The 12,845-nt window shown below is 28.4% G+C and overlaps 1 protein-coding gene across 2 annotated transcripts; it reads left to right on the top strand.

Moving 5' to 3' along the window:
• The first annotated feature begins 7,996 nt into the window (after positions 1-7,996).
• On the top strand, positions 7,997-10,343 carry LOC112785503 (lactoylglutathione lyase). Of its 2 annotated transcripts, none has more exons than XM_025828973.3 (9): positions 7,997-8,130; positions 8,405-8,524; positions 8,630-8,691; positions 9,049-9,109; positions 9,265-9,344; positions 9,427-9,497; positions 9,594-9,683; positions 9,787-9,909; positions 10,128-10,343. In XM_025828973.3, the coding sequence occupies exons 2-8, from the start codon at positions 8,432-8,434 to the stop codon at positions 9,885-9,887; spliced, it is 558 nt and encodes a 185-aa protein (XP_025684758.1). In that variant the 5' UTR covers positions 7,997-8,130; positions 8,405-8,431; the 3' UTR covers positions 9,888-9,909; positions 10,128-10,343. The 2 variants fall into 2 exon arrangements, with proteins under 2 accessions (XP_025684758.1, XP_025684751.1); XM_025828966.3 differs by having other exon boundaries at positions 8,030-8,316.
• The last annotated feature ends 2,502 nt before the right edge of the window (positions 10,344-12,845 follow it).

Here is a 12,845-nt window from a genome sequence, read left to right as displayed (position 1 = left end):
TATATTCACGCTTCTGTAACGCGCGTATTAGGCCCATCTTCTTCTGCTTCTTCTTCTATAACACGCGTGTTAGGCCCAACTTGTAAGACTTGTAAACAAAAATGACTTGTTAAAATTCTCAACAGAGGTGTAAATTTATTTTTTTATCGGGTGTATTTATAGTCTGCGTTTGGGTGTATTATGCAGATCTCTATGCAGACCGTCATATATGGGTTCCAATCTATCTGGATCACCACTTCATATTATAGTACCTGTAAATCAGACATTTTGAATACACCAGAGAGAGTTTAATTATGAAAAAAAAATTTACTTATAATTGGATCAAATATATTTATACTATGTGTTTAATTTCTTACAAGAGTATATAACAGTTACATTAATCAGTGACAATATCATTAGAATCTATCTGACAAAATGGACTCAATAACAATGAGGATGGCCTGGACAGTCTTATTGCATCACTTTTCCTCGCTCATATTTCTGAATTTCTTACTCAACAGATAGGTTGCACACTTTAGGTCCTTGATTTGCTGTAAACAAAGCAAAATTAGAGTTAGATATATTTCTATTATGAAAAACTGATTTGATCGAAGACATATATTTGTTCTTACATTTTTTTCAGCTTGGTTTTTGCCTTCTATTTTTACTGCAATGAAAAATACACCCATAGATATAAGTCAGATACACCCATAAATCAACCACATACACGCAAACCGATTTTATAAGTATTTAATGAGATCAGTTCAAAATGATGTTCAATTGACTCAAACAACAATAAATATACAAGCTCTAGCAATATTACAATGTCAAGCAATATACACCTAAGGACAAGCAATATTAGAACAGTTGCAACAGTTGATTATATTACATGATATGGGTTCAGGAATATACACCCAACAAATTACGCTGTATACACCCAACAATCAACCATATACACCCAACACATTACGCTATATACACCCATACAAATTACTCCATATACACCCAATAAATTAAGCAATATACAGCGAAAAATCAGTTACGAGAAGAACTAGAACAAGAACAGTAAAACCTAGAACCACTTTGAAGAACAGTAAAACCTAGAGGAACTTACAAGAAGAGTAAAACCTAGAATAAGAAGAATAGTAAAAACAGTGATATGAGATTTAGAACAAGAAGATCAATAAAACCTAGAAGAACATAGAAGAACAGTAAAACATAGTTCTTCGATTTCGAAATCAGAAACAGAAATGTGAAAAATGTACAAGATGAGTAAAACAATAACGTACCTTGAATGATATTTTGTTGATGGTTTCTACTATTATTCGCGACGAGTTCAAATGTCTCTTCAATTTGGAATGTTGCTCGAAACTTTGTGGTTTTTGTTTTCTTTGAAGGAGAAGAGGAAGAGTTAGCCATGACGAGCAATTATTCCAAAGAGTAACCGTTTGAATGACGCGCGTGGGTTGACGCTCCATTCAAATGGAGTTAATGCGCGTAGACAAGTTATTGAGTTGGGCTAACTTGTAAGGCTTGTAAGCCTTTTTTGCTTGTATGTGTAGCAGACCCCTTAATAGTTTTACTTAGCTTTAAGTCATTAATTAATTACACTAACAAAGCTTCTTGCATCATCATTATCTAATTAATCACCTTGAGATGTCACAATTTGAGGTGTATCATCCTATTTGCTCATATTCCCAGCTTAACTTAGATGCAACTCTTTCATGTTGTGGGGAATATTCCTACAATTATGATCATTATGTCACCAAATCTTATATATCAATTGCTAGTTAATTGAGGCCAATCATACATATATTATGTAAAAATCGGGAAGACTCTATTTCAAAAAAAAAGATTTTTTTAATTATATATATATATATATATATATATATTAAAAATATAACTATTTGTGTATTTTTTTGTATCGACTTAAACTTTTAGATTTAGTAATTTAATAAATTTTATGAAATGATATCCAAATTTTTATGATTTAAAAGTTTAAAATTTGACGGTGTTATATATATTTCCAAAAGAAAGAAATTTCAATATAAGATAAATAATAAAAAAAATTATATACAAAATATATGTAAAGCAAAAAATTAGTGCAATAATTATTTTGTTTTATTTTAATTTTTTATATTAGTGCAAAAATTAGTTTTATGCTTTGCTCAACTAAGGACCACCCGTGGATTTGAAATATGCAATAATTTCTAATTTCTTATAAATGAAAAAGAGTTTTAGAAGATAGTATGGTCATCAAAATTTTACTAACTGATATAAGTTTAAAGATATCATGGTCATTATTTTGTTTTTTTTTCTGCACTTTTTATTTTTGGCTCCCTACAATAATTATGGATGGTTTCAATAAAATAGTATGTTGCTTCATGTTTTGATTTGAATATTTTGCATTATTAGGTGTTAAAAGGTAAAGTGATTTGCATGATGAAAAATATGGTATAAGACAAAATTCATAGAAATATATTGCAATTTTATTGGTAAATGTTGTACATGTCAAAATTGACTATTTGAAGTTGGTATTAGATAACAAGAATATAAATGAAGGATAAAGTCATAAAAGCCAAGGAACATATAAACTGGGAGGTGCGATTTTTGAAAAACAATAATTAGCCTTAGACATATATTTCAGCATCTATTTGTTGTGATGCTACGAGAACATGATTTAATAAGAAAAATGACATGAGTTGGATGTTACAAGAACGTGATTTAATAAAGAAAATAACATGATGTCGAATAATAAAGAAAATGACATCATGTCAAACAAAACGAGACACTTAAATGTTAATAATTTTAGAGATAAAATGGTCAGGGATGTTAGATTTTTCTTTGCTTAATTCATTTGAATACTACACCCTAAATAATAGTTGGAAGACTTATTTTTCTAATATATTTTTGATATACAGATTGATCATTTTATTATTAAAAATTTAAAAAATGAATAGATAATTTACATTACTATAAAATTTATTTTTTTTGTATTTAATAATAGAGTTCAAGCTATATAAATTTTGAAACTAAATGTTTGGAGTTTAAAGCAAGTACAACTTAACTGAGAATAATATAAGATACGTTTAAAGAAAACATAAAATCTTAGTATTTTTTTATTTTTATTAGTTTATGAAATTACATAAATTAAATTATTATAAAAAATAATTTATGTATTATAAAAATTAATTATTATATATATTAGTTAATAATTTTTTATTATTTAAGTTATCTTTAAGTTTTAATTAACATACTAGTGTTAAACCCGTACGATGCACGGGTTTATATTTTAATTTGATATGGTAAATCGAAAATAATATTTTATAATTATAAATTTATAAAGTTTAGTATAACACTATCATCGTCATTATATAATAAACGTATTTAATATGTTGTTTTATCTTTGTTTAAGTAAAATGCAAATGAAACAATTTGAAGTTTATAATATTTTTGAGCTATAAGAAAAAAGACATGAAAAAATAAGAACATATATATAACTGTAATAGTAGAATGTCAATTTTACACTAAATTTTATATTATAAGGCTAATGAAAGTTTATTGACAACCAAGTATTTTACTAACCTCATTAAAAAAATTGGCATATGATGTTATGCTCCATGTTACACATTTTATTTCAATTCTGAAAGTATACTTAATAAATTAGTTATATCTACGACAAATATTTATACAAAAGTATAAATCATAATATGTTACTAAAATAAAAATACTATTTTCTTATTTAAATATTATTAAAAACTTCGTTGAATACGACATTTGTTGTTGATAAGTTTGCCAGTTTGGATTAACTCTTGACAAAGCAACATGAAGTTGCCCATTGGTGAACACTGATTTTAGCAAGTAAAGTCTTATATGCGATAATAATTTACCACATAGTGAAATACCTTGGCTTTCAATATTTTTCTCCTCATATATAGTATCCCGTCAGCCAATAATGTCTAAGTTGTATTCTAAATATGATTTGGTTTGTTAACACTATTAGATATCAATAGCATCACAAACAGTTTTCTCAATTGATGACCAAACCTTATTAATAGCTGCAATGAATTTTCTATCGTCAAGTAATAGTCCCATAAAATAGAAAATATCTTGGAAGCTAGGATATGTAATCCCATTAACTATCATAATAGACTCATATGTTGTGCAATGTTTTTGAATAATTACAAAATTCTCATATAGTAGATATCACATGTACCCGATGGAATATAGTTTAATCTCCTAATAAAATATTCTCTCTTGCGTGGATATCATTTCCTTTCTTCTATATTATAAACAAACTGATTTGAAAACTCAGCATACGTTAAAGTTTGACCTACTTCAAATTCTTTGTTGGCCTCCATCCATGCTAAGATATTTTATCTTTCCCTTTCTCTTAATCCATGATTTTCTCAAGATTGTCATCGTATTTAAAGATGATATTTTGTTTTTAGGATAAATAAAAGGCAAATAATTTGTTTGCCAAAATTCTCCACACAACCTCCCGTGTAGACAAATACCCACAATCATAAAATCATTTAATCTCATAATACATTTTTTAAGTATGCTTTATCTTTTATATTTTTAATACTAATATATTAATAATAATATTTTAAATAAAAAGATAGAAAAATATTTATTCACCGAAAATAATTTTTTTCTCAATAAATTAAAATTCTTCAAGCACAAAAAAATATAATATAACAAAAATATTTATAATAAAATAAAATTAAAATAATAATCTAAATAGAAAATACTAAAATAAATAAATTTAAATTTATAGAATAAAATCTCGAAACAAATCTAAATAAATAAATTTACATTGAAGTCGATATTAAAATTTTTAGATTTTATTTTACTCATCTAATATGTATAAGTGTTTATATTAAAAAAAACTAATTATAACTTAAAAAATAACAACAACAAAAATTGTACTAAATTATATACATATATGTTTTATATTTGAAAATTTAAAAATTAAAAAATTTATAACATTTTAAACACACTTTATAAATTATTTTTTATTAAAGAAATAGTTACAATTTAAAAATTAATAATTATTTATTTATTTTATTTTATAAAGATAAAACCAAGTATTTTTTAAAAAATAACAATATCTTGACGATTGTCTTATGCAAGTTTTTGTCTCTCTCTCATTTTCAATTCCTTTCTTTCTTACTTAAATCCTATTCGGTGGAATGAATGAATGAAGCCCAAAAAAGTGTTATATATATACGATAACCATAAGCCACATTTGACTTTTTTTTTATATTGACCGAAAGCCAAGTAAATGATTCTTTTTTAATTAATAATAATATTAATTTTTTTATTTTTTTAAATATCTCATTATAATAAAAAAATTTAAAAATCTTAATGAATTTTAAACTTAAAATATCATAAAATTTAATTTTAATTACATTTAAAAAAATATTTTTTTTAATTAAAATTCTCAATAAATATAATAAATCATGAATAATGCATTATTCAATTTTCAAAAACTGAAGTTGTTATAATATTCAATAACATCTAAAATGGATTAAAATAACAAAAAATTGTTATCAATAAGTTCGTTAAGTAAAAAATACAACCAAAATTATCAATAAAATAAACAATTTTATCTATGAATTATACTTTTTTTAAAACAATAAACTTACCAACCAAATACGTATAATCGAACTCAGGAGTATTGAGAGTGTCAAAACTCACAAAATTAAAACCACAAGTAATAACCAAATAACTTCAATTTATATTTAAAAAAATTCTAAATTCCAAACATATAAATCGAAAAAAACCAAAAGAAAAATAACAACTTAAGAAAAAATAATGTTTCTATCAAAACAAACATATACTTTACATTATTCTATTAGATAGACTCTAGAAGGGATTCTAAAACACGTGCATCCAAATTCTCAAGTTTCATTCTCAATCTTGATCTTCTTGCAGATTGAGGTATCTCCTTGCACCTTCGAATCTTCCGACTCCGAGAATAGTCGCTTGGCTGGTGTAATAGCATTTTTTAACACTTCGGATTCATCATTGTCCGCAACTTCATTGGAGAATTCAAGTAACAAATTCTGTACAAAATACTACGTTAAATTAAAGACTTCATTCTCACCTTTAATTTTATCTCAATAATATTTTTTGAATAAAATAAAGATCTAACTTTGAGAAAATAAATAAATAAAAGATTCATTTTTTGAACAAATATCTTAGCACCTTCTACTTTTTCTCCTTCAATGATTGAGGATGTCTTTAAAATTGGAAGCAAACCATCGATGTAGTCAACATCCTAAAATTATAATTAGTTATTAATTATTATTTAAAAATTAGATACTACTAATGACCAAAAAAGAGAAAAATAAACTGATTTTTAATAGAAAGTGAAAAATGTGGATTATCAATCATCTTCTTAACTTTATAAGAGGGTGAAAAATATGGATTATCAGATATTTGAACTTCAACGATGAAGAAAAAGGTCTTATCAATTAGGTTAAGAAAAAGTATAGGTGTATCCCATTCTGCAGGGTATTACATAATATATTAATAATAAATAATATAAAAATTACCATTAAAAATATCTTCACTAATATTTTTAGAAATAAATATTGGTTAGAACTTACCAATAGGAGTGGATCAAATATCTCTTCATCTCCGTATGGACCAACAACTTCGTAATTGCTTTCGAACTCTTCTTCACTGTCACTATTGTAATCTTCTCGTACAATATTCCGGTCGACTTCAGATTGTTTGAATTCAATGTATAACTCGATGAACGAAATTCGAGCACGACTTTTAATATACATTGAAAACATCTCTTGCATACTCGCTTCGTCCGGTACATATTTGGCTTCAAATTAGACGAATCCACCAAATACCGGTACGGAATATCTGTATAAAATACATGATATTTTTCTTGACATCTCAGAATATATCTTCTCACAAATCACACCTTTGAGCTCTTCAAATGAGATTGTGAAGGGAATAACAAGATATAACGGATTTTCACAAATAAATTTCACTCATTCAGATGTTTGTAACAAAATCTGACCAAAGTAATACACTTTTAAAAGAACTCTATTATTCATTTCTCTCACTCACCTAAATAAAAATAGAAATTTCACAACCAAAATTTTTTACTTCATATCAGATAAGAGAGAACACGGGTAGAAAAAAGGAGAAGAAGAAGCCGAGCAAGAAGAAGAAGAACACGGGATCTGAAATCTTCTTTAAGAGTTACACACTTTTATATATATATGCACACATAAATCAGACCCAGCGATTACTTTCAGCTCATTCAAAAATAAATTATAATAATCAACTCGAACCATGCGATTTGATACACGAATTTCTAAACAAATAAATAAATATATATACAATACGGATGGTTCGATTTACTTTGTCGAAGATTCAAATTTTCTCTACTGCCAAATCGGACCCTCCAATTTGATCATAAATTTTTTCATACAAAAAATTCACATGGTTCGAGTTTTTCACATTACAACTCAGCAAAAGCTGTCCCACATATTGATTTAGCACTCAGAAACCCATAACCAAGTATAACACAAATGTAATTTTCCTAACAAAAAAAATGAGCTGCCGTATGAGACGAAAATACGAGATAAAAATCTCACGTACAATTTTGTAAAATGACAATAAAAATAATTTATTTGTCAAAATTTTCATTATCACCCTAAAAAACCAAATTCCCTTGAGGATTGATTTTGGATAAAAAAACATAAAAATTTCAACAAACCTAAATTAAAAGATTTGTTCAAAAATATTTTTTGTGTTAGAAAATAAATCTGACTTTAAGATTTGCAAATTAAAAAAAAAAACTACAAATCTATTTCTCAAATTTATAATATTCATATAAAATAAAAATACAGTAAGATTTTACATTATTAAAAAATACTACGTGTACTACAATAAAAAAATAAAAAACCTTTTTTTTCTATCAAATAATACCAATTTATTAAGGTTATCATTTTTATATATAAAAAAATACAATTTTTATGCACTTATTATTTATAAAATTAAATTAGATTAATAAAATGCAGAGAACAGGTATATTCATGATCGTCTTTGCACTCACTTCCACTTGTTCTAGCTTTCTCTCATCTTCTCATCTGATTCGAACATCACAAGGTAGCAAAGGTAATTCCTTTCACTCTCACGCACTCACTCGCGTATATAAGTACCAAAAATCTAACAATGGCACCTTTCTCTTCTCTCACCACAACCTTATACCGCTTTCCCCTTCACCGATTCATCGCCAAACCCCAATTTTTCCTCTCTCCCAATTCAATCCCTTTCCAACTCTCACATACCCACAAACCAAAGGTTCCAAAAGTTTCATCTTTTTCATCCAATCCTTCAATGCCCTAAGCTCTAAGCGCTAACCCCATTTTTCCCTTTTCTCTTGTTGCAGAAATTCAGTGGGTTTCGTCTGTTCTCAATGGCTTCGGAACCGAAGGAGTTACCAGCTAACAACCCTGGTCTTACTGCTACCCCTGATCCAGCTACTAAGGGTTACTTCATGCAGCAAACTGTGAGTTTTTTTTTTTTTCCTAAATTTCTAAATTTCAGTTTTTTAAATCGTTTATTGTTTTAATCAGGTGTTTGGATTTTGTTTTATGTGGTGTTCCAATTGCAGATGTTTAGAATCAAAGACCCCAAAGTGAGCCTTAATTTTTATTCTCGCGTTTTGGGCATGTCGTAAGTGCATTCTTTTAAATATTAACTTAATTCTTAGCTGGATTATTTATCTGTTAGTTGTTGAACATGGACATCAGTTGTTTCTGTTACTGATTTGTGCAGAACTAATATGGTTTTAACTCGTACACAATATCAGTTTCTTTTTTTTGGAGTAGTAAATAGATATCCACTTCTAGTTCTGCTAAACCTAAAAGTACTTTTTTTAAAAAATTTGCATTGGTAGTATTTCATGGCTTTGCGACTAGTATTATGTATAAGAACAAAACTGAATTTGATTGTGAATTTCGTCTTTGGTTGAGATTGATATTGCTACCAACTGCTTAATGAAATCTGATGATAATGTGTTGGTTGGTTTAGGTTGCTTAAGAGATTGGACTTTCCAGAAATGAAGTTCAGCTTATACTTTATGGGTTATGAGGTATGTGAAATGCTGTTTTTCTGCACCTCTTTACTATCGAAATTTGATTGCACACTTGCATGAAATGAAATCGCACACTGGATTTGCAAATATGCATTTAGTTCTTATATTCATGGATATGTTCCTGATCTTATTTTATATCTTTTATTGTTTAGAATACGGCAGAAGCTCCCGGTAATCCAGTTGATAGAACAGTTTGGACGTTTTCTCAGAAGGCTACGATTGAATTGACACAGTAAGGAATACCACTTTTATAAAAAGAAATGTTCTTTGTTTCAGTCTCAATGAATATTATCTAACAGTGAAACAATGTACAGTAATTGGGGTACCGAAAGTGATCCAGAGTTCAAAGGATACCACAATGGAAATTCTGAACCTCGTGGCTTTGGTATGTAACATCTGTTTTTTCTTTTTGTTCCCTGGTTACTCATTTGAGTCCATTTTCCTTGCAAAAGTGCTTAGTGTTATTGTTGCTTTCTTGCAGGGCACATTGGGATAACCGTCGATGACACCTACAAGGCATGTGAAAGATTTCAGAGTCTAGGAGTCGAGTTTGTTAAGAAGCCAGATGATGGTAATGATCTTCTCAGTTACACATTCATTTCAGTTCCCAGAGGCCATGCCATGAATAAATGATTGCAATTTATAAATAAATACTTTTAAATAATTTTCTGCAGGGAAAATGAAAGGCATAGCCTTTATCAAGGATCCTGATGGTTACTGGATTGAAATATTTGACCAAAAAACAATTGGAACTGTAACACAAGCTGGTTCTTAAGATAATGCAACATCAACTACAGGTATGTTATGTTATCCATGTAGGCGATCCAACTATGAACAAAGCCTATTGTTGTTGTTGCTGAGTTCTTGCTAGATTATTTAACAATTCTACTATGAGGTCACTATTGCACGGCCTTGTATTTTCTGTCTTGACTAATATTTTTGGTGAATTGCTCTGTTTTCAGTTTATTTGCTTAATGATGAATTTGGAATAAAATCTTGTGGTATTATGTTGCAGGCTCAGCTTTTGTTAAACGGTTTGATCCATCTCTCGGCGCATTTTATTGGGACCACTGCTTCTGTGTGAGATTGGTTTTGAAGTTGTAGCAGTTTCTCTTAAACTTTCCATGAGCTATATATAAATAATTTGTAGTCACACATAACAGAAGTAATACCAGGGATTGTGTTGTGTTCTCTCTGGAAAATAAAAATCCGAAAGAGATTCTGTTGTTAATCTTTATGCTCGTTATTTCCAAATGCCATATAATTACATGTGATAATAGCTTTCAGTGTTAGTGAGAGGTTAAAGTAGCATCTACAAGTCTAAATTCAAATACTGCAGTTGCAAATAATAATTAAAAGGGTTTTGCTAACTAATCACCTGGTTAAAAGAAAGAAGGGGAAAGGGGGGAGGGTTGTGTATGAATGTTTTAAGAACACTTTTCTTTTTCCTTTTTGGGAGAGAGTTGAAAGACCATGTTTTTTTTTTTTGGACAAGGTTCAAAGAGCATTGATGTGATTTTTTACAGCAACATTCTCTGTCTAAACTTTAAAAACCAAAAAGAGTAGGCCTTTTTTTCTTGGGTTCTCAGGTGTTTTGTTTTGGTCAACAAAACACCCTTCCCCTACACTCACAGTCTCACACACATTAGATACTCTCTTTTTCAACAAGAGACTCCATGCCGTGTAGCACCTTTTTAAGGTAGCGTTTGGAAGAGACAGAGACTGAAATAAGTCTTAATATTGTATTTGGTATGAAGTCTCAATATTGTATTTGATATAAAGTGGAAGATAGATACTGAAATAAGAATGAAGATTCAATTTAATTTGCACAAAGAATAAAGTTAGAATTAATTAATTAAAATGCGAGTATTTTATGTATAAAACGTTATTAAAATTTCAGTTTTCATTTTCAAAAAGTTTCAATCTCCTATGTCTTTATTTTTGGAGGTACTAAAATTTTAGAGATAGAAACTGAAATTTTAATACTAATCTTTGAACTAACAAATATAATAATGAGTCTTAATTTCCGTTCCAATACTTCAAAACAAACGCTACCTAAAAGAAGAATGTATCTACCATTGGTAGAACCTCACCCACAGGAGGTTTTTTCTTTAAATCATAGGTTTAAGTTTTATTTTCTTTTTTTGTTGTTGATAGTTTGATCACTTATCACTCAAGATGAGAAGGGCCTAAACCGAGCAGAGACAACAGAAGGGCCTAACATGATACATAAAAGTTTGTTTCCTTGTTGTTTGTTGTTTCAGAATGTAAACTTGTCTTCTTCAGAATGAAGAGACAACACCAATGATGATTATCTTCTGTTCACAATCAGAAAGTCAATGCAACAGTTTGACCTGTCGAATGCAAGTAAAATCCTCAACATTCAACAAGGCTACTCTTACATGTCAGTCCAATCAATCTAATTACAAATGTTCTTCTGTTCAACCAAGTGAAGCCATTTATTCGAGTCAATTTTTGTTTGCTTTGCTTTTTTACCATTCAGTATGAACATAATTTTATAACATTTTAATCCATGACTACATACTTTTATGTATTGGATTACACTTCACATACACACACACTTTCCACCTTATTTCGTCGTTCAATGTATATATTATATAATATACGTAGAAAAATATTCCATGCATGAACAGGTTTGAAAACTTGAAATTGAAAGTGTGTATCCAATGAAGAATGAAACAAATTAGACTATGTATAAGTCACAGACAATGGTCAATAGAGTCTAACTTCTGGATGATTCTTAAGAATTAAGACCTAATTAAAAATAGTAATGTATATTTCTCTTTGGTTGACAACTAATTAATAATAACTTGTAAATAATAATCCATCATTAATTAAATTAAGTGGAATATGTGTTAACATCAAGCTATTATGGATCGAAGGTTCTCACAGATGTATTAATAACTTTGGTTCACAAGTTTATATGTATGTTGTAGCAGCCGGTAGACGAGGTCAAACAAATTATAATTACATTATCAAATTATATCATTCTATGAATTGACTTAATTTGCTCTAATACTCGCTAATTAAATAACAAGTAATAAGTGTTTTAAGTTAAATTATTATAGGCAATCCAACATATGTCAGAACTATATATTTGCATGGCCAGCCATACCTTACACGAATTTTTTAATTTTATTATAAAGAGAAGGTTGGAGTATAGCAGAATTATGAAGGTATATAGTGTTTCACCAAAGTATGAGGATTGTGCAAGACAAATCAGACCGTCTGATTGGAGATACTGAAAACGTTGGGTCTGATTTGTATACTGACAGAAAATTTGGGTCCAATTTGTGTACTGACAGAAAATCTTGGGTTCGATTTCAGAAAATTCTGGGTCCGATTTGTGTCCCTCTCTCTTTGCAATAAAATCGGACGGTCCAATTTCTTCCCACTAAAACAAAAAATTAAAAACCGTCACAATCATGTATATTTTCCCAATACTCCATAACACAACATATGTTCTGTTAAGAAATTAAAACTACTTCCAAATTTCATTCAAGTTTATTTTTATTCTTTGATTGTATATACTTATTGATTAATTTAAACATTTATATTTTTCTCCAACAACTATTTCTCATGCAGCCTTATATATATATATATATTAGTTTATCAATAAGTATTAGCGTCTCTATTAATTTATCATATAAATCAAGGTAACAATGATATAATCTATAATCTACTAGAAGAAATAATTCTATTACGTATATAT

This window comes from Arachis hypogaea, chromosome 3 (genome assembly GCF_003086295.3).
Source record: "Arachis hypogaea cultivar Tifrunner chromosome 3, arahy.Tifrunner.gnm2.J5K5, whole genome shotgun sequence".
Taxonomy (NCBI): domain Eukaryota; kingdom Viridiplantae; phylum Streptophyta; class Magnoliopsida; order Fabales; family Fabaceae; genus Arachis; species Arachis hypogaea.
This window is presented reverse-complemented; position numbering and strand designations above follow the sequence as displayed.